The following is a 20083-nucleotide window of genomic DNA, read 5'->3' on the forward strand; positions in this document are numbered from 1 at the left end:
CTACTAGAAGAAAACACAGGAGAAATGCTTCATGACATTGACCTAGACAAGGATTTTTGAGATAGGACCTCAAAAGCACAGGCAACCAAAGCAAAAGTAGACCAATTAGATTACATCAAACAAAAAGCTTCTGCATAGCAAAGAAAACAATAGAGCATGGCCAGACACAGCAGCTCACACCTCTAGTACCAGCTACTCTGGAGGCTGAGGTGGGAGGATTGCTTAAGCCCCAAAGTTTGAGGCTGCAGTGAACTGTGATTGTGCCATTGCACTCCTCCAGCCTGGGTGACAGAGCAATACTCCATCTCAAAAAAATAAAATGGTAGAACCACTTTGGAAAACAGACTGGCAGTTTAAAGTCAAATATATATATATGATATATAACGTAGCAATATGATTCTTTGGCATATAGCCAAGAAAAATGAAAACCTGCCCACACAAAGACTTGTACATGAATGTTTATAACAGCTCCATCAATCAGAGTCTAAAACTGGAAACAACCCAAATGTTCATCAGCTGATAAATGGGAAAAATACATTTTAGTATATTCACACAATGGATTTTTTTTTTTTTTTTTTTTTTTGAGATGGAGTCTCGCTCTGTCACCCAGGCTGGAGTGCGGTGGCACGATCTCGGCTCACTGCAACCTCTGCCTCCCAGGTTCAAGCAATTTTCCTGCCTCAGCCTCCTGAGTAGCTGGGATTACAAGCGCGTGTCACCACACTCAGCTAATTTTTTTGTATTTTTAGTAGAGACGGGGTTTCCCCATGGTGGTCAGGCTGGTCTCGAACTCCTGACCTCGTGATCTGCCTGCCTTGGCTTCCCAAAGTGCTGGAATTACAGGCGTGAGCCACTGCGCCCGGCCAAAACACAATGGAATATTGTTCAGCAACAAAAGTGAATGAGCTTGGCCAGCCATGGTGGCTCATGCCAGTAATCCCAGCACTTTGGGAGGCTGAGGGAGGAAGATGGCTTGAAGCCAGGAGTTCAAGACCATCCTGTGCAACTTAGTGAGAATTAATTTTTTTTTTTTTTTTCACATAGAGATTGTGTTTCACTCTATTGCCCAGACTGGTCTCAAATTCTCTTGAGCTTAAGCAAGCCTCCTGCCTTGGCCTCCTAACATGCTGGGATTACAGGCATAAGCCACTGCACTTGGCCCTTATTTTTTTTTGGAGACAGAGTCTTGCTCTGTCACCTAGGCTGGAGTGCAGTGGTGCAGTCACAGCTCATTACAGCCTCAGCCTACCAGGCTCAAGAGGTCCTCCCCAACCTCAGCCTCCCGAGTAGCTGGAACCACAGGTGCAAGCCACCACAGTGGGCTAATTTTTAACAGTTTTTGTAGAGACAAGATTTAGCTATGTTACCTGGGCTGGACTTGAATCCCTGGCCTCAAGCAGCCTCCCGCCTTGGCCCCCCAAATATTTGGGATTACAGGTGTGAACCACCACACCTGGCCCAGTCCCTTATGGATGACAGACTTTTAGGCTATTTATGTTCTTTGCTATTACAAAGAGTTTTATAATAAATAACCTTACATGTTATTTTACATATACCAACATATCTGTAGGATAAATTTCTAGATATAGACTGAAAAGGATAGGTGCATTTATAATTTTGATAAATAATGCCAAATTAGTGTCCTTGGAGTTGTACAAGTGTATATTCCAGCATTTCAGGACTGGAATAGTCAGATCCTGGCCAGCCATTCTCCAGAGAGCATGTGGAGAGATGGGCTGGATGGCTCACTGCAATGATGACCGTCTCTACTCTGCACCTCAGAGGACCTCAGCTAAGCACTCCATGGCCAGCCCACTGGAGGCACAGGCTTCAAAACAGGAAATGAAAAGGGCCCGCTTCTGCAGTTGACAGCTTTGATGCCTTCCTCACTGAGAAGGCCTTAGGAAAAGATGGCTCCTGCCATCAAGGCCACACAACCCCTATGGAGAAGTGACTTAGAGCCCAAAGAGTTGCATTTACAACTCTCACACAAATGATTCTTACAGGCTAGACAGGATCAAAAAGTAGGTGTGAGCAGTCTGGGCACAGTGGCTCACGCCTGTAATCCCAGCACTTTGGGAGGCCGAGGTGGGCAGATCACCTGAGGTCAGGAGTTCGAGACCAGTCTGGCCAACATGGTGATACCCCGTCTCTACTAAAAATATAAAATTCGCTGGGCATGGTGGTGCCTGCCTGTAATCCCAGCTACTCGGGAGGCTGAGGTTGCTGTGAGCCAAGATTATGCCACTGCACTACAGCCTGGGGGACAGAGCAAGACTTCGTTTAAAAAAAAAAAAAAGGTGTGAGTGAAGTGGGACGATTTGGTCAGCTTTTTTATATTTTTTTAGACAGGGTCTTGCTGTGTTGCTCAGGCTAGAGTGCTGTGGTGGGAATATGGCTCACTGCAGTTCAACTTCATGGGCTCAAGTGATCCTCCTGCCTCAGCCCCACTAGCTGGTGCCACAGGCACGTGCCACACTGAGCTAATTTTTAATTTTTTTTTGTTTTTTGTAGAAACAGGATACCCCTTTGTTGCCCAGGCTGGTCTCAAACTCCTGGGCTCAAGTGATCCTCCTGCCTCAGCCTCCCAAAGTGCTAGGATTACAGGGGTGAGCCACTGTGACCAACCTCAGCCAGCTTTGATCGCTTACTATGTAGCCAACCTTGTGTTAGGTATACACCCTCAGAGAGAAAATATTCTCTAGCACTGGAAACAATGAAGCGTATTGTTGTGGCAATGTGACATGCTGTAATAAAACAGAAACAGGTTACCATGGGAAGCAGAGGGGAAATCCTTAACTCTCTTCAGGGAAGGCTGCACAGAGGGAAAAACATCCTGCAGTCAAGGGCAGGGCCTGCAGGCATAGGAACCATTGGCGCCTCTAGGTGAGGTGAAGGGGCATCCATGAGGTCAGGACAGAGGCTCACATCCCAGAGGGAGTTCCTAGGAGATGTCTTTTCCTTCAAGAGACAAAGGACCAGTTAGGCTCAAGAAGGATTCAGACCCCAGCACATGGTCTACCATCACTTGTCCACCTGGAGGGCACCTCTACTCATCCTTACATACTCAGCTGAAGGTTGTCATAGGCCAGGCCCGTGCCTGTCTTGCAGCATTGTTTGAAGTTTACCTGCGCGTCTGTTTTTCTGTCTCCCTACTACAGTGAGCTCTTGGGGCTTAGGGCCTGGGTTTCTAATCATTTGCTTCTGCCATGACTAGCACAAAGTTATGGTTTTCTAGCTTAGGACTCAGGTGAATAGACTCAGGTGGATAAACTGTGTGGAAAACTAGGAATCATTTTGAGAATCTCTTGAGTCCCAGAGGTGGCAGTAACCCAAATTGGCCTCGAGCTGGCACTGCTGTAGTTTTCTTCTGTTTCTAGACCAATTCAGAAACTTGCTTCTTTCCTGTGTTGACTTTAGTTTCTTGGTAAATTAGCTCCTTAAACCTTCAAGCTACTAGTGAGTTTGTCTGAGGGTGGATAAATGTTGCCACACCTGAGTCAATAAAGAATGAATCAGCCGGGCGCGGTGGCTCACGCTTGTAATCCCAGCACTTTGGGAGGCCGAGGCGGGCGGATCACGAGGTCAGGAGATCGAGACCACGGTGAAACCCCGTCTCTACTAAAAAAATACAAAAAATTAGCCGGGCGTGGTGGCGGGCGCCTGTAGTCCCAGCTACTCGGAGAGGCTGAGGCAGGAGAATGGCGTGAACCCGGGAGGCGGAGCTTGCAGTGAGCCGAGATTGCGCCACTGCACTCCAGCCTGGGCGAAAGAGCAAGACTCCGTCTCAAAAAAAAAAAAAAAAAAAAAAGAATGAATCAGTGTGGCCTTCATAGAGGGGTGTGGTACTGGTAGTTACCGTGACAGCCAAAGACACTAGAGAGAACTACAAAACGGGGATAGAGGGAAGTGGGAAATGAAGGAATGGAATGAGGGCAAGTCCCCTCCATGCGTCCTGATAGTATCTTCCTTGATGTCTCTGCAGCATCACACCGGTGACCTCTGGGACACTGCTCTGCCTTGGTTCTCCTGCCACTCTGAGCACTCTTCCCTTCTGGTTTGCTGGATCTTCTTCCACCATTTTCTAGAGAGAATTTTCCCAAGTGCCATGCTTGGTCTTCTCTTGGACTGTCTCTCTTGAATCTTTCATCTGTGCGCATAGGTCAGATCTATGCAGGTGATTTCCTTGTCCCCCGGATACCGCCCCTCCCCTGACCTCTCTGCTGGACTTGAGCTCTGTTTCCATTTCCTACCAGATGTTTCCATTTGGGTGTCCTGTCATCATCTCAAACCAACCATGTATAAAATTGAGCCTGTCTTCCCCCTCCCAGTTTCCATTTTTCTTCCCATGGCATCAGCATTCTCTCACCCACCCAAGCTCAAAACCTGACTCATATTTGACACCTCCTCCCCATTCTTCCCTTACCAAATGCAAATTTTGCCAACTTCCTCATCTCTTATAGTTCTTTGTCCCTTTATTTTATTTATTTATTTATTTTTTTGAGATGGAGCTTCGCTCTTGTTGCCCAGGCTGGAGTGCAGTGGTGCGATCTTGGCTCACTGCATCACCGCAACCTCCACCTCCCGGGTTCAAGCGATTCTCCTGCCTCAGCCTCCTGAGTAGCTGGAATTATAGGCATGCACCACCACACCCAGCTAATTTTGTATTTTTAGTAGAGACAGGGTTTCTCCACGTTGGTCAGGCTGGTCTTGAACTCCCAACCTCAGGTGATCCGCCCGTCTTGGCCTCCCAAAGTGCTGGGATTACAGGCATGAGCCACCGCTCACAGCCAAATGCTAGTTTTTTATGATTTTATGTGGAAACCTCTGTGGTATATACTTCACAGCTCTGCGCATCTAGCCTGTGGCACACACATGATTCCCTCTTGCTTGCCTTTGTTCAGCTCATTCCCTTAGTCTAGAACATTATTCTCTGGCTGGGTGTGGCAGTTCACTCTTGTAATCCCAGTACTTTAGGAGGCCAAGGCAGGAGGATTGTTTGGCTTCAGGAGTTTGAGACCAGCCTGGGCAACATAGCAAGACTATCTCTAAAAAAAAAAAAAATTTTTTTTTTAATTAGCTGTATATGACAGGTGCCTGTAGTCCCAGTTACTTGGGAGACCAAGGCAGGAGGATGGCTTGAGCCTGGGAGTTTGAGGCTACAGTGAGCCATGATTGCATCACTGTGCTCCAGCTTGGGCAACAGAGCAAGACACTTTCTCAAAAAATAAATAAATAAATAAATAAATAAATAAATAAATAAAATATATATATATATATATATATGCTTTTTAGTATTTCTGAAGTGCTGTTCAAACTGAGTGAGGTGGTGTAGTAGATGTATCAGGGGTACCTGAAAGCAGCCATAGGCCACATGTGGCACATCTTCCTGGAGACTTCATTTTATTTAATTATAAATAATTTCACCTACTTTTATGTTAATACAACTACTCCAGGCCGGGCACAGTGTCTCATGCCTGTAATCCCAGCATTTTGGGAGGCTGAGGTGAGTGAATCACTTAAGGTCAGGAGTTCAAGACCAGCCTGGCCAACATGATGAAACCGCGTCTCTACCAAAAATAGAAAAACTAGCCGGGCATGGTGGTGGGTACCTCTAATCCCAGCTACTTGGGAGGCTGAGGCACGAGAATTGCTTGAACCCTGGAGGCAGAAGTTGCAGTGAGCCAAGATCATCCCACTGCATTTCAGCCTGAGTGACAGAGTGAGACTCTGTGTCAGAAAAGAAGTACAACTACTCCAGACATATGGAGTAGAATGCAAAATTGCTGAAAGAAATGACTAAGAACATTCCACATGGTGCTGTCCCCTACAGTGGGGAGTCTGCATTCACCCTGCAGTGGAAGGCGGGAAGGTGAGAAACAGGGACCCCTGATTAGAAGGGGCTAGGTGCAGATGAGGTGCAGCAGGGGGAATACAATGCAGCGGGAGGGAGGTGGCAGTCCCTATGCTCGAGGCCCCTGCAGTGGGTCCCTGTCAACTGTGGTGCTCTTTCCTTTCTGAGAACTCAGACCATTCAGTGTCTATGCCACTCCTAGGTTGCCTCGGGAAAGCACTTATATTACGTGGTTTTCTAACTTGCCACATATGTAGTCCTTATCTCCTCAACATCATTCTTATCCTCCAACAGCTGGAGTGCAGGTGTGGGGTGAATTCAGGCCCTGGTGTTTACTGATTGAGCAAGGCACTTTTCCTCTCAGCCTTGGTTTCCTTATCTGTAAAACATGGATAGTACTTCCCTAATGAGATTGTTCTCAGGATTCAACTAGATAACATGTGTGCAGCATTTCACATAGCAGATGGCATGGATAGGAACTTAGTAAACATCAGAGCCCTCCCAGCAGCGCCAGGCTCTTAGTAAACATCTGATTCTTGAATATTCGCATCCCCAAATATATCCCCCTACCTGAGGCTCCTCTCATGTTCTCTGCCTCCCTTCCTGTCACAGTGCATGTGTCTACTGAAGGCCACCCTCTTCCCGTATTCTGGTTCCTGGCCCTCCTCACCCTCACAAAGATCTCACTCACACAAATGCCTCATCTCTGGTAACCTCAAGTTCCCTCCCTACTGGATCTCTCGGACCACTTCTCTCTCTACACTCACTCTGGGGATCTCATCCACTGTTATAGCTTTCAAGGCCATCTAAAAGATTCCCAAGTTTATATTTTAAACCTAGAATGCCTCAGAATCCGAGACTTACATATCCACTGCCTATACCCCATGTCCCTTTGGAAGTGGCACAGATACTTCAGCATGTCTAAGATGGAGCTCCAGATTCCCGCCCCACCCTTCCCACAAGTTTTCCCATCTTAGTAATGAGAACTCTGTCCTTCCAGTCACCCAAACCAAAACCTTTGGAGTTATCCTTGGCTCCTCCCTCTTAAATCCCACAGTCGACCAATAGGCAAGTCCTGCCAGTCAGCTCTTCCTTCAAAATACAGAGCGTACCTGGCCACTTCTGAGCAGCTACCTCCCCACGCTGGTCCAGATCACCCTCAACTCTCACGAGGCCAACTTCAGTAGCCTCCTGAGTGGTTTTGCTACCTCTGTTTTCCCCAGCTCCACAATCTTGTTTTCCACCAACAGAGTAATGTTTTCGAAACATAAGCTTGACTCTGTCATTTATTGGCTTCAAGTCCTCCAGTATCCTCCTGTCTCACTCAGAATCAAATCCAGATTTCTTATCATGGCCCTAGGGACCAGCCCGCTGCCTGTCTGCCCTCAATTCCCACTACCCTTCCTCGCTCCCTGGCCCCCCAGCCTCATTGGCCTCCTCAATGCCTTTCCTGCAACAGGCTGGAAACACTCCTTCCTCAGGGAGCTTCTCCTTGTTGCCCCTTCTGTCTGGAACACTCAGGTGCAGACCTTGCTCCCTTCCTTCCTTCAGGTCTGTGCTCAAATGCCACCTTAGCAGAGGGCCTTCCCTGACCAGTCTCTCTAACATAGCGCCCCTGGCATCCTTGGACCCTTTCTGATCCCAACTCTGATTTTGCTTACTACTGACTGCTACCTGCCATAATTAACTTACGTGTTTGTTTTTGCCCATCTCCTGACCATTAGTAATACCCCAAGGGGACCTTTGGTGCCGGGCACATAGTGAGTGCTCAGCAGCTGGGCAGGAGGTATGGCATAGTCTGGAAGAGCTTAATGCAAGTGGCCCCTGGTCACTGCACTGCCTCTTGCCTGCTGTGTGCTTTTGGGCAACTTTACTTAACCTTTCTTAGTTTCTGTTCCCCTCTCAGTAAAACCTACCTGGAAGGTTTTTTAGGAGGATTCTAAATAATACATTTAAAGTACCCGAGACATGATCAGTGTTCAGTAAGACGGGGGCTACACAGGCCACTTAGCTGCTTTCTAGGCCTCTTTCCAAGAACTTACTAGTGCTGCCTCCATCTACCCCCACGATAAGAGGGCTGCTACAGTAGATGAAGGTAATGCTGTAGAAGCGGTTACTGACCCTATTCTCCATGTCATACCCTGACCCCGGGTCCCCTGAGCATTGTTTCTGGCTCCAGCCAGTTCTCCTCCATCCCCCAGCACCATCAGTTTCTTTTTTTCTTTTTTTTTTTTTTTGAGATGGAGTCTTGCTCAGTCACCCAGGCTGGAGTGCAGTGGTGCGATCTCGGCTCACTGCAAGCTCCGCCTCCCGGGTTCACGCCATTCTCCTGCCTCAGCCTCCCGAGTAGCTGGGACTACAGGCACCCACCACCATGCCTGGCTAAGTTTTTTTGTATTTTTAGTAGAGATGGGGTTTCACTATGTTAGCCAGGATGGTCTCTATCTCCTGACCTGATCCACCTGCCTCGGCCTCCCAAAGTGCTGGGATTACAGGCGTGAGCCACCGCGCCTGGCCATCAGTTTCTTACCAAAGCCCCTCAGATGATGGTCATGTCTGAGCAGGTCCTGCAAGTTGAGACCCTCACCAGCCCTGCTTTGGATCAAGGGGGATCCACATTTGGATCCCCCGATGTGGGAAGCCAGAGGTGTTTGCTGGGAATATATAGATATGTTTGGACTTCATGAGCTATGGACCCCAGGGGTCCTTCTCTGGCAAAGCACCCATGTTTGTGAGGTGGGCACCGCTTAGCAAGGCAGGTGGCTGGCTGGTCAGGTAGGTTTTCCCTGGCTGCTCCAGGAAGGTGAGTCATGAGTAGTTTCCCTGTGGGCCACCAGGGGGCACCAGAGGTCGCTCAGCTCTTCCGAGGACTTGATCGGTCTCAAGATGACTGTCTCCTCCCTCTCAGGCCTAGGACTTTCTTGAAGGAAAAGAGCTGTGGTGGTGGCCTTCTCATCTCCTAACTTGCTAGGGGCTGCCAGTCAAAGCAGGGCCACAGTAAAGGACTGAAGGTCAGGATTCCAGACTCAATATTCTTTATTGATAAGCATTAGTGAACCCCTTGCCCTGGGAGCTCAGCCAGTCCTGCTCTCAGATTCCTGGCCTTAGGTGGGAGAGCATCTTTTCCTCATGGATCAACTGTCCATGTCTAACTGTGCCTAACTTGCCACACCATGGGTCAGGGAGACAGGCAGCAGGTATTGGAAGGTGATGGCCAGGTCCTTTTCCCCAGTGACCACTCTCCATCTAGAAGCACTCTGCTTCAGCTGCGTAGGCTCTTCCAGGGAGCTCTGGGAGCCTGCTGGTTAGATGGAGGAGTTAAGCCTCTGACACCTCCAGGTTCTTCCGCCAAGGGTTCCTCTGTAGCGGGACTGAGCTGAGCAGGAGCAATGGGCTCTCGCTTCTGTCCTGAGGTTCTTGGGTGGTGAGCAAGAGAGCTAAGGGCAGGAGGTCCTACATGGTGCCTCATAGGGGATAGAGATGCCAGAGACTGTGGAAGATGGGGTGGGAGGGAGGGATACCACAGAGAGAAAGAGAAAGAGAGAAAGAGAGAATCAGTTGTTGAGTCCCTGGATCTGATTTCACCAGCTTATTCTTGGCCATGCCCATAGTCCTTGGGAAACCCCTCAGTTCTAAATAGATAGTTCCTTGGGTCCTGGGTGTACCTTTGCCCCCCACTAGCTTGTAGAGATAACAATTATTGACCGGGTGTGGTGGCTCAAGCCTGTAATCCCAGCACTTAGGGAGGCCGAGGCGGGTGGATCACGAGGTCAGGAGATCAAGACCATCCTGGCTAACACGGTGAAACCCCGTCTCTACTAAAAATACAAAAACAAAATTAGCTGAGCGTGGTGGCAGGCGCCTGTAGTCCCAGCTACTCGGGAGGCTGAGACAGGAGAATGGCGTGAACCCGGGAGGCAGAGCTTGCAGTGAGCCGAAATCGCGCCACTGCACTCCAGCCTGGGCAACAGAGCGAGACTCTCTCTCTCGAAAAAAAATTATTATAGTAGCGTGTCCTCCTGAGCCAGGCACCTCATAGAATCTTCTTGCCTGTTCAGCAAGGCCTTCCAACCCTCCATCCATTTCTCCCTCAGGTCAGGACAGCAGGGTGACGGTGCCTGGAGAAGGCCCTGGCTCCCCTGAAAGCCCTCCCGGCCTGTCTCTGACCTGCACTGGAAGCGGGGGTCTCCGGGGTGGGTCTTCAGCATCTGCCACACCTCTAGGGGAGGCTCCAAGCCCATCTGTTTGGCCCGACACCAGCGCTGCAGCCGTGTGATCCCTGCCAGAGTGGGAAAAAGACTCTGGAGACTTGTGTGGGGTGGGGTAGAGTCTGAGCTGGAGAATGTGTGTGTTGCGGGGAGACAGTGCCTGAGGGTCAGAGTCACGCAAGCGCTTGGGTGACTTCAGAGACGTGTGGGTGACGGGACTGGCTGGGTGGGTTCTCACCGGTGCAGGGCCCGTACTGCCAGGCCAGGTCAAACTGCCTCAGCAGCTCCAGCTCCGCTTCCTCCTCGTCGCGGGGCTGGGGCTCCTCCCCTGCAATGACAGCTGCTCTTCAGTGCGAGGCTGGCCTCAGTCTCCTGCCCCTCACCTCCCAGCCTTCCTCACCAGCCCTTTGCCTCTGCCACCCCGCAGGAGATCTGGGGTCGGGAGGGGAGGACAGGCCACCTTTCCCTTTCCATCGGCCCTTCCGCCCACGTCCTCTAGGCCCCTCCGTGTCCACTCCTCCTGCCTCCCTCACACCTCAGAGACCTAGCTCGGGTGCCAGCTCCCCCTTGCTGTGCCCAGCGGGCCCCTCCCTCCTCTTCACAACCGGGTAGGAATCAGTGATGAGCCGCTTCCGGCCCATGGCGGCCACCCAGGCAGGCAGAGAAGGCGGCAACTGCGGGGAAGAGGAGAGACCGGCCAGTGGGCGCGAGAAAGACAGCTGCTGAGAGACAGACGGGGCCAGGCCAGCGGCGGGCAGACAAGATGACCCAGACAAACCGAGAGAGGAAGTCGCCGGGGTCTAGGGAGGGACGCCTCCCCCACCCCCAAAAGCACGCAAACAGGAAAGACTTCAGCCAATGGCAGGCTGCCTCTGTGGGGCGGGGCCCTGGCGCTAGCCAATGGTAGGCAGTGTAGGATGAGGGGCGGGGCGGTGCCACAGCTGTGGGCGGCAGCAGGAGGGGCAGGCTGGGGTGGGGGACCTGTCGGGATGCCCCGATTTCACCACCTCCCCCGGCCCCCATTGGTCTGCTGTGGGTCCCGAGAGACTTCAGGAGAGTTATCTTCAGCCTCTCACTTCCCGTTTTCCCTTCCTAGGCAAATGTTCTTTTCAGCTTCGCTAATCCCCGTGGCCAGTTTGTAACTCCCTAGAGCCCAGCTGGAGCCTTCACTCGGTCCTTTGGCCCGCCCCGCGTTGTGGGGGCAGGTCTGGAGGTCTGAAGAGAGTTTGGGCTAATCCAGGCCCCTTCCCGGCTCCCACCCAACCCCCACCGGCCCCAGGAGACCTGGCCGGAAAAGCCCATGGGTTCTGAAACCTCCTTTCTCACAGTCTGTGCCCAAAGATGCTGCCCACTCTTAGTCCGAGTGTTTGCCGTTTTGGCCCTCCTGGGGTCCCAAGTCGTGCCCGGCCCGCCCCACCAGTCAGGAAGATTCCATACTGAGTAGGAAGGCAGAGCAAGGGTCTGGTCCCCCCACCACAATGTATTTGGATCCCCAGTTCTTCATTGGCAAAATCTGCCCTGTCTCTCACAATAATGTGAGTCTGAGCAGAAAATATTAACAATAAACCTAACACTCATATTGCACGTACCATGTGCCAAGTACTGTTCTAAGCACTTTCCTACATGTTAATTAAAATAGATGTCAAAAAGTTTTTGAAAGTAGGAAGTATAGCTAAATGATTATCACTGCTGATAGTCACAGGCATTGTAGGGCCCCAATCAAACCACAGTCTCCCTTGCACCCCAGGAGCTCACTGTCACAGACAGATGCACAGTTGTCAATGAGCGGCTATAATTCCTACCAGAAGAGGGAAAGGGTGGGTCAGAGATTGGTTAGGACCACAGGGATGATTAGCATTGGAAGGCCTCCTGGAGGAGGTGGACTGCTGTAAACAATGTCTCTCAATTCTCCACCCATGACCTTTGTCCCTTGGGCTCCTGTCATCACTGACTCACCCATACTGCTGCCTCCCCCTCACCAACTTCCTGGCAAGAGGCAAAAGTACTGGCCAGTGGGAGTCTGGGAACCAGCACAGGGACCAGCCCAGCTCTAATCACCCTCCAGAGATCCCATCAGGTTCTTCCTTCCAGGGATACTGGGAGGGTGGGGCACAGACTCCTGGGCTGCTGCCTGCTCAGAGGCCTCTGCCTCCTCCTTTCCCTGCTCTGGGGTCTGGGTGCTCTGCACTGGAAGAGGGCTAAGCCACTGGTACACGTGAGAACAAGGGAGGAAGCTGCTCTGGAGAGGAGACCACCAGAGGGGAGGCAGAGGAGCAGGCCATGTCTTCAGGGTCCGCGTCCTGCCTGGCTCTCCCCATCGGTGTCCTGGAGGAGGGCTGCTGGAGGAGGGAGCTTGTGGGGGCACTGCATGGAGCTGGAGGGCCCTTTCTGCTGTATTGTTTGGGCTGGGCCTAGTCTAATCCCCCCATCTGCCTTGTGGACTAAGTGGAGCCCACATTCAGGGAGACAGTGTCCCTGCAGAGAGTGATGGAAGCAGGGAGGCGTCTCTGCCAGGGCTGGGAAGGGCCTAGGTGCTGAGTCCAGTCAGGCGCTGAGCATGCTAGGTAGGGATGGCGTCTAGGCTCTGGGGGATTTACTACCCCCTCCCCAGAGGGCCTCAGCAAGGGTTCCTGGGCTGTTTCCAGAGGTGTGTGGCACCCACCTCCTGAGTCCACCAAGCCCTGAGGGAGTGGGGAGCCATGGGTGGGGCAGACCCCTCCTCATTCCCAGTCCCTCCCACCCCTGAAAGCTGATAGCCGTGGGGCCCTGCCACCGCCCAGGGAGCGTGAAATGGGGTGTGCCGCTGGGCAGCCACAGTAGCTCCTACCACCGCCTGGGCCTATTGCCTTTTCTCCTTGGGCAGCCTCTGGCATCCTGAGCTGCTCTGTAGATGTTGGCTGGGCTGTCCCCGCCAGCTTCCCCAGCTTTGCCTGGCTCAGGCCCCCACCCAGCCTAGAAGATGTCTCCCTCAGGCTTCAGCTACCCCCACACCCCAGAAAAAGATTCAGAGTGGTCAACTCAAGTGCAGGCACCCTAGGCCTGGCTTTCTGGCTTGGAGTTGAGGGAACTCTCTGCAGGCAGCATTGCTGTTCTCTCTTAGATGGCAGTGGGGTTGAGCCCCTAGGAAAGAGTTGGCACCCAGGGATTTTGGAACCATCCCTGTCCAACTGGCATGCCCTGACTCAGCACCTGGATCCCTAAGGTGCGCTGGTGACTAGGCTGGACCTTGGCCTTCCCATCCTCAGGTCTTTTCCTTCTTTGCTGTCCAGCCCTATCCACCTTCTGTACCTTCTTGCCTAGAACCCCTTCCCCTACTCAGGCAGCATCCTGACCTCATTCCCTAAACTGCTATCTTGGAGCCTGTTCAGGCTTCAGGCTGGATGGCCAGGCCAGAGGTCTGGGTTGGGTGCTGAATTCTCTCTCCCTGGGGGAATGTCCTGAGACCCTTGTGTCAGCCCTGACACCCAGAGGCTGGTGATGAGACTAGTAGGAGTGACCTTCGCACCTCAGCCTGGTAATAATACCCAAGACCCTTGCTTCAGGGCCAAGCCCAGAGTCCTGGGGGTCCAGGAGAGAAAAGAACTGAAACAGGAACCCAGCACCTTCCCGGGGGCTGAGGCCCACCGCTGACTGCACCCAAGGGAAGGATTATGTCTGGCTTAACTCAGACAATGTGGCAGAATGGGGGCCTCAGCACTGCGCCTGCATTCCCTTCCCGCACCTCACCATGAGGTTTGTAGGGAGAGCCAGGTAGAGCTGGGAAGGTGGAGGCAGGTGGAGAGAGGGGAGCAGCTGCCTGGGGCCCAGTGGGCTGTGGGGTGGATCCAGCTCTTCTTCCCTCTCGCCAGTATCCTCCTTCCTCAGGCCCTTGGGCCCTGCCACCCACCCTGAGCTGGAAGTCAGTCCCACTCAGGAGATTCTGGGCAGCCAGAATACCCCTGGCCCCAGCCCCCAACATACTCACACACCGTGGGCCCCATTCCTCACCCTGTGGGCCAGAATTCTTTCAGGCAGTCCTTCCTAGTCCCTCACTGCCTTCCCAGACACTCCCTCCTCTCCTGGTCCAGGTTCTCTGGCCTAATGTGCTTCCATTGCAGCAGCTTGAGGGGAAAGGAAGGGGTCTCTGGGTTTTTCTTTTCTTTTTTTTTTTTGAGACGGAGTCTTGCTCTGTCGCCCAGGCTGGAGTGCAGTGGCGCAGTCTCGGCTCACTGCAAGCTCCGCCTCCCAGGTTCACGCCATTCTCCTGCCTCAGCCTCTCCGAGTAGCTGGGACTACAGGCGCCTGCCACCACACCCGGCTAATTTTTTGTATTTTTAGTAGAGACGGGGGTTTCCCTGTGGTCTCGATCTCCTGACCTCGTGATCCGCCCGCCTCGGCCTCCCGAAGTGCTGGGATTACAAGCGTGAGCCACCGCGCCCGGCCCTATCTCTGGGTTTTTCTACCACTGCTGTCTTCTGTCCTGCTCCTTCCACCCTCCACACCTCCTTCTCTAGTCACCTCCTCCTCTAGTCACCTCCTCTTTCACCTTGGCCATCCAGGCTCTGGAGCAGTTCCGGGAAGACTTGAAAAGGGGCCTTCTGGCCATTCCTCACCTTGGCCACCAGGTGTCAGACTTTGCCCAGCTGGGTGGGAGGAAGGTTCTAGTTAACCATTTCCACCCCATCAGCCTGGCCTCAGAGAGAGATCTGGGCAAGCTGGGGAGGAGCCTAGAGGTGACCGCTGAAGTGGCAAGGCTGAGGGACCCTGAAGGTTGAGACTGGGAAAAGGACAGAAACTCTGACTCTACAGCTTTCCCCCAGATCCCCCTCACTGCCACTGCCCCCACACCACCCCACTGACAAGGGCTTTGTCCCCTGCTGGGAAGTTCAGGAACGAGGCTGAGTCAGGGAGCTTGAGAATTGAAGGAACAAAGGCAGGGACAGTTGTAGCTCCACAGCAGAAGGGGAAGCTGAGAGGAAGCTGCCCATCAGAGTGCCCAGCCAGGACTGAGTCACTAGCCCTTGCCCTCTAGGTTAAGGGGAACAGAGGGCCTCCCTTTGCTCTTCCCCATTTGGGGTGGCTGTGGCAAGTGAGAGTGTGTGTGTGCATGTGTGTGTAAACTCAGTGCTTGAATGAGCCTCTCATATCATGAGGCGGCCTGTAAGTCTTGGATGGTGGGTCAGTCTTTGCAAAAGTGGAAAACTGGCAAGGTCTGAGTATTGTGCCATCTCCCATCAGAGCCTCCTCTAGCCCCACTTCCCCCAGAGGTTGCCCCTGCCCCAAGTGATAGTTCTCCATTTTATGCTCATTCTTTCAAACATGGGTGTGTTTCCAAGCACCCAAGATGACAACGAGATTTCTAATCCTTACATGCTATCTGGAGATGATGGAGAGGAGGGTCTTCTCTTGCCCACTCTCTCTATCCTTGTGGGGACATAAGGACTACTAGAGATAACGCACCCTCCAACCTTTGACATTGCAAGGCCTTAGAGTCTCATGTTAGCCTCTGGATACCTGGGCCTCTGACTCTAAGGCCATACTTATGAGGTAGAACCTCAATAACCAACAAAACTCATCGAATCTCCTGAAGCAGCTCTGGATGGAAAACCAATGACTCACTCACAGAAAACGCCAGTGCCCTGTGATCTACCAGGTGCTCCCTGTGCTGTGGTGCTGGCGTTTTCACAAGATGCCTGTGGGACACAGTGCCAAAACACGAAGGAGCAGCTCACATCCCCTGTCACCATCATTAGGGGCTATTTGAGAAAGTTCAAGAACTCACACTCTGAAGCGCCCTCTCTGATGGTGTTCTCATCCGCCTCTCCCTCCGCCACACCACCGCCACCGTGGGAGCGTTCTGTGTCCTCAGCATGCAGGAACCCCAGCACTCCCCATTCAGGATTCTTCTCCCGGCCTATCCCCTCCTGTTTCCCTCCACTGACCACTCTTCCCTTACTGCCAATTCCAGTAGTTTCCAGCAGCCTAGAATCCCCTCCCTCTGAAATGCTAAGGAATGTCACTGCCCATGGTGACAGGTCCATGGCAAAGGTGCCTGCTGATATCACTGGGTTCTATTTGGCTGCCCAGACACACTTTGGCTCTCCTCTGGTTGTCTCCTTACTCCATTCTCCAAACCTCCCCATTTTTCTTCACCCACCCCCTACTCACTCAGCAATAACATGTTTAGATCACTTCTATTGAAAACAACAACAACAACAAAACAAACAAAAGCCTTCTGTGACCTTGCTAACCTTTCTAGATGGTGTTTTTTTTTTTTTTTTTTTTGAGATGGAGTCCCGCTCTTGTCGCCCAGGCTGGAGTGCAGTGGTGGGATCTTGGCTCACTGCAGCCTCCACCTCCCAGGTTCAAGCGATTCTCCCGCCTTAGCCTCCTGAGTAGCTGGGATTACAGACATGCACCACCAGGCCCATCTAATTTTTATGGTTTTAGTAGAGATGGCCATGTTGGCCAGGCTGGTCTCAAACTCCTGACCTTATGTGATCCACCCACCTTGGCCTCCCAAAGTGCTGGGATTACAGTTGTGAGCCGCTGTGCCTGGTCTCTTTACCAGCAAACTCTGAGGGACTTGATTTACCCCTTCTACTTCTGCCCACCATGGCCTTCATTAATCTCACAACTCGGTGGCTGCCTCTCACCTGTTGTTTCACAAAGGTTGCCTGAGACTTCCTGATTGCCAAAGCCAGTGGATTTTGCTCAGCATTCTTCTTGAGCTCCTCTGGGGGCATCTGAGACTGTTGATCAGCTCCTTCCTTCATCCAGGCTGGAGTGCAGTGGTGTGATCACAGCTCACTGCAGCCTCGACCTCCCAGGCTCAAGCGATCCTCCTGCCTCAGCCTCCCTTGTAGCTGGGACCACAGGTGCGCCACCACACCTGGCTAATTTTGTTTTGTTTTGTTTTTTGTTTGTTTGGGTTTTTTTTGAGATGGAGTCTCACTCTGTCACCAGGCTGGAGTGCAGTGGCGCAATCTCGGCTCACTGCCATCTCCGCCTCCCAGGTTCAAGCGATTCTCTTGCCTCACCTCCCGAGTAGCTGGGACTACAGCCGTGCGCCACCACATACAACTGATTTTTGTAGTTTTAGTAGAGACGGGGTTTCACCATGTTGGCCAGGATGGTCTCGATCTCTTGACCTCATGATCCGCCTGCCTCGGCCTCCCAAAGTGCTGGGATTACAGGCGTGAGCCACCGCGCCCGGCCAATTTTTGTGTTTTTTGTAGATACAGCGTTTCGCCATTTTGACCAGGCTGGTCTTGAACTCCTGGGCTCAAGCGAGCCTCCTGCCTCAGCTTCCCAAAGTGCTAGGATTATAGGTGTGAGCCACTGTGCCTGGCCTTTTCTGTCAATTTCCAAAACACTATTGTCTTGACACACTTTTTAAATTTTTCTCTAATATAGCAACCCTATTAACTGATGTCTTGACACTCTTTAAATCAGTTTAAGTCAAATTATCAAGGTTTGGCTGGGTGCGGTGGCTCACGCCTATAATCCCAGCACTTTGGTAGGCCGAGGCAGGTGGATCACTTGAGATCAGGAGTTGGAGACCAGCCTGGACAACACGGTGAAACCCCATCTCTAATAAAAAAATACAAAAAAAAAAAAAAAATAGCTGATGTGGTGGTGCACGCCTGTAATTCCAGCTAGTCAGGAGGCTGAGGTGGGAGAATTGCTGGAACTGGGAGGTGGAGGTTGCAGTGAGCCAAGATCGCACCATTGCACTCCAGCCTGGGGACAGACCGGGACTGTGTCTCAAAAAAAAGAAAAAAAAAATTATCAAAGTTTTACTGTACCAGGCATTACACTAAAATGCTGTAGGGCTGGGCACAGTGGCTCACGCCTGTAATCCAAGCACTTTGGGAGCCCACAGTGGGCAGATCACTTGAGGTCAGGAGTTCAAGACCAGCATGGCCAATGTGGTGAAACCCCGTCTCTACTAAAAATACAAAAATTAGCTAGGCATGGTGGTGGATGCCTGTAATCCCAGCTACTTGGTTGGCTGAGCTAGAAGAGTTTCTTGCACTTGGGAGGCAGAGGTTGCAGTAAGCTGAGATCGTGCCACTGCACTCCAGCCTAGGTGACAGAACGAGACTCCATCTCAAAAGAAAAAAACAACAAAGCACTAAAATGCTGTAGGGATGCAAAGATGAATAAATCGTGGGCCTTGCCCTCAAGATGTTATTTGCTTGAAAAAGACAAATACGCCACGCGTGGTGGCTCACGCCTGTAATCTCAGCACTTTGGGAAGCCGAGGTGGGCAAATCAAGAGGTCAGGAGATCGAGACCATCCTGGCTAGCACGGTGAAACCCCGTCTGTACTAAAAATACAAAAAATTAGCCGGGCGCAGTGGTGGGCACCTGTAGTCCTAGCTACTTGGGAGGCTGAGGCAGGAGAATGGCGTGAACCCGGGAGGCGGAGCTTGCAGTGAGCCGAGATCATGCCACTGCACTCCAGCCTGGGTGACAGAGCGAGACTCCATTTCAAAAATAAATAAATAAATAAAAAGAAAAAGACAAATACACTGAACTCTCTTTTTCTGAGTTGGAGTCACTCTGTCACCCAGGCTGGAGTGCAATGGCATGATCGCGGCTCACCGCAACCTCCGCCTCCCAGGTTCAAGCGATTCTCCTGTCAGCCTTCCTAGTAGCTGGGATTATAGGCATGTGCCACCACTCCCGGCTAATTTTGTATTTTTAGTAGAGACGGGTTTCTGCACGTTGATCAGGCTGGTCTCGAACTCCTGACCTCAGGTGATCCGCCCACCTCAGCCTCCCAAAGTGCTGGGATTACAGGCGTGAGCCACTGCACCCGGCCACACTTAACTAACTCTTATTCTGCCCCATCTCCATCTGTCTGAATTCTGCCCATCCTCCAAGAATGGTGTCAAATCCCACCACATGCATTTATGGAAAAGGTAATTATTGAGCACTTGCTGTGTGCTCTGCGCTGGAAATACAGCTATGGAAGTCAGCAATAACTTCAGATGCTGTTTTCTCCCCTAATAGGGCTCACAGCCTAGAGGGCCTTCACGTAACTAGATGCAGTCTCTTTTTTCTAGTCTTCTGTAGTATTTTGCCTGGATCTCTCTGCATTTAATCGAGTTCTGCCTTGTATTCTACCATTCAGGGAAGGGTTTCTGTTCCCTTTTCTAGATTGTTTTGTCCAACACACTCATTGAGCACCTTCTTTAGGATGGAGTCTAAGCTGGGTGCTGGTATAGTGAGAAGTAGACTCAAAAGCTGTCCCCAAGAAACTCAACAGGATAGTACTGTGTAAGCTCTCTGATGATAAAACCTCCTCCTTACTTACCTCTGTATTCCTTATAGCCCCTACTTAATGCTTTGCATATCACAGGCCACAGCTTATTTTGACTATGTATGGAGACAGCCCTGATACCCTCTCCTTTCTATCTTGTTATGCAGGGGGCAGGGCCTGCAGGTGCCCCTAGCCATGCCTAGGCAGATGTCTCGACCTGAGGAGCCTGGACCCCTCAGGGTGGGGCATGTTCCCTCTAACTTGGGTCAGATGACTCAGGGACATTCAGCAGAGCTGGCTTGCCTCACCCACAAGCAAGTTAGTAGCTCCTGCACCTACACTCTGACTTCTCCCTTTTCTAGTGATTCTTGCACTTGCCGGCAGTTCTGTGTCTGCATCGCACAGATATGCCTGTGGCCTTTACTATTTCACGTACATTGATCTTTTCTTCTCAAGTAGATTAGAAGCTCCATAAGGGCAGGAGCCAAATTAGGTTTTAGGCTTCTTTTGGCTTTTCTACACCACAGGCAGGTAATTCGATCTTGAAAATATTTGTCAACTGATTGACATTGCCATCATTTCTTACTTTCTTTGCTTAAGGCATTATATCCAGGAGGCCCTTATAACATATCCATGTAGGATGTGAGGACGATCTGGCTGTGACATTTGTCACCCCATTGATCACCAGGGTTGATTCGGCTGATCTGGCTGTCTAGGCGACTGTCCCCTTCCTCCCTCACGGCTCCTCATGCATCCCTCCCGAAGCTGTGC

At 51.6% G+C, this 20083-nt stretch overlaps 1 protein-coding gene and 2 long non-coding RNA genes across 4 annotated transcripts in view; 2 read left to right on the plus strand and 1 right to left on the minus strand.

The window, feature by feature from the left end:
* The window catches only part of LOC129478221 (uncharacterized), a 52513-nt gene that overhangs the window by 27486 nt on the left and 4944 nt on the right, over positions 1 to 20083 (plus strand). The gene's annotated exons all lie outside the window — the stretch shown is intronic.
* On the minus strand, positions 8873 to 10903 carry POLD4 (DNA polymerase delta 4, accessory subunit). Of its 2 annotated transcripts, XM_055269881.2 has the most exons (4): positions 10607 to 10903; positions 10301 to 10390; positions 10022 to 10133; positions 8873 to 9344 (listed from the first exon to the last, which is right to left on the minus strand). In XM_055269881.2, exons 1-4 carry the CDS (start codon positions 10701 to 10703, stop codon positions 9320 to 9322), a joined length of 324 nt encoding a protein of 107 aa, XP_055125856.1. In that variant the 5' UTR covers positions 10704 to 10903; the 3' UTR covers positions 8873 to 9319. The 2 variants fall into 2 exon arrangements, with proteins under 2 accessions (XP_055125856.1, XP_055125857.1); XM_055269882.2 differs by lacking the exon at positions 10022 to 10133 and having other exon boundaries at positions 10607 to 10851.
* LOC129478244 (uncharacterized) lies at positions 10839 to 11650 on the plus strand. The gene is made up of 2 exons (XR_008656369.2): positions 10839 to 10965; positions 11159 to 11650. It is a non-coding gene; the product is annotated as an uncharacterized lncRNA (long non-coding RNA).

The sequence above is a fragment of the Symphalangus syndactylus genome, chromosome 1 (genome assembly GCF_028878055.3).
Source record: "Symphalangus syndactylus isolate Jambi chromosome 1, NHGRI_mSymSyn1-v2.1_pri, whole genome shotgun sequence".
Lineage (NCBI taxonomy): Eukaryota > Metazoa > Chordata > Mammalia > Primates > Hylobatidae > Symphalangus > Symphalangus syndactylus.

Coding starts and splice junctions, on each gene's coding strand:
- POLD4 (XM_055269881.2), bottom strand. CDS start 10,703: ATGGGCCGGAAGCGGCTCATCACTGATTCCTACCCGGTTGTGAAGAGG. Junction 10,391..10,606: donor GGAGCTGGCACCCGAGCTAG/GTCTCTGAGGTG, acceptor CTGTCATTGCAG/GGGAGGAGCCCCAGCCCCGC. Junction 10,134..10,300: donor GCAGTACGGGCCCTGCACCG/GTGAGAACCCAC, acceptor CCACTCTGGCAG/GGATCACACGGCTGCAGCGC.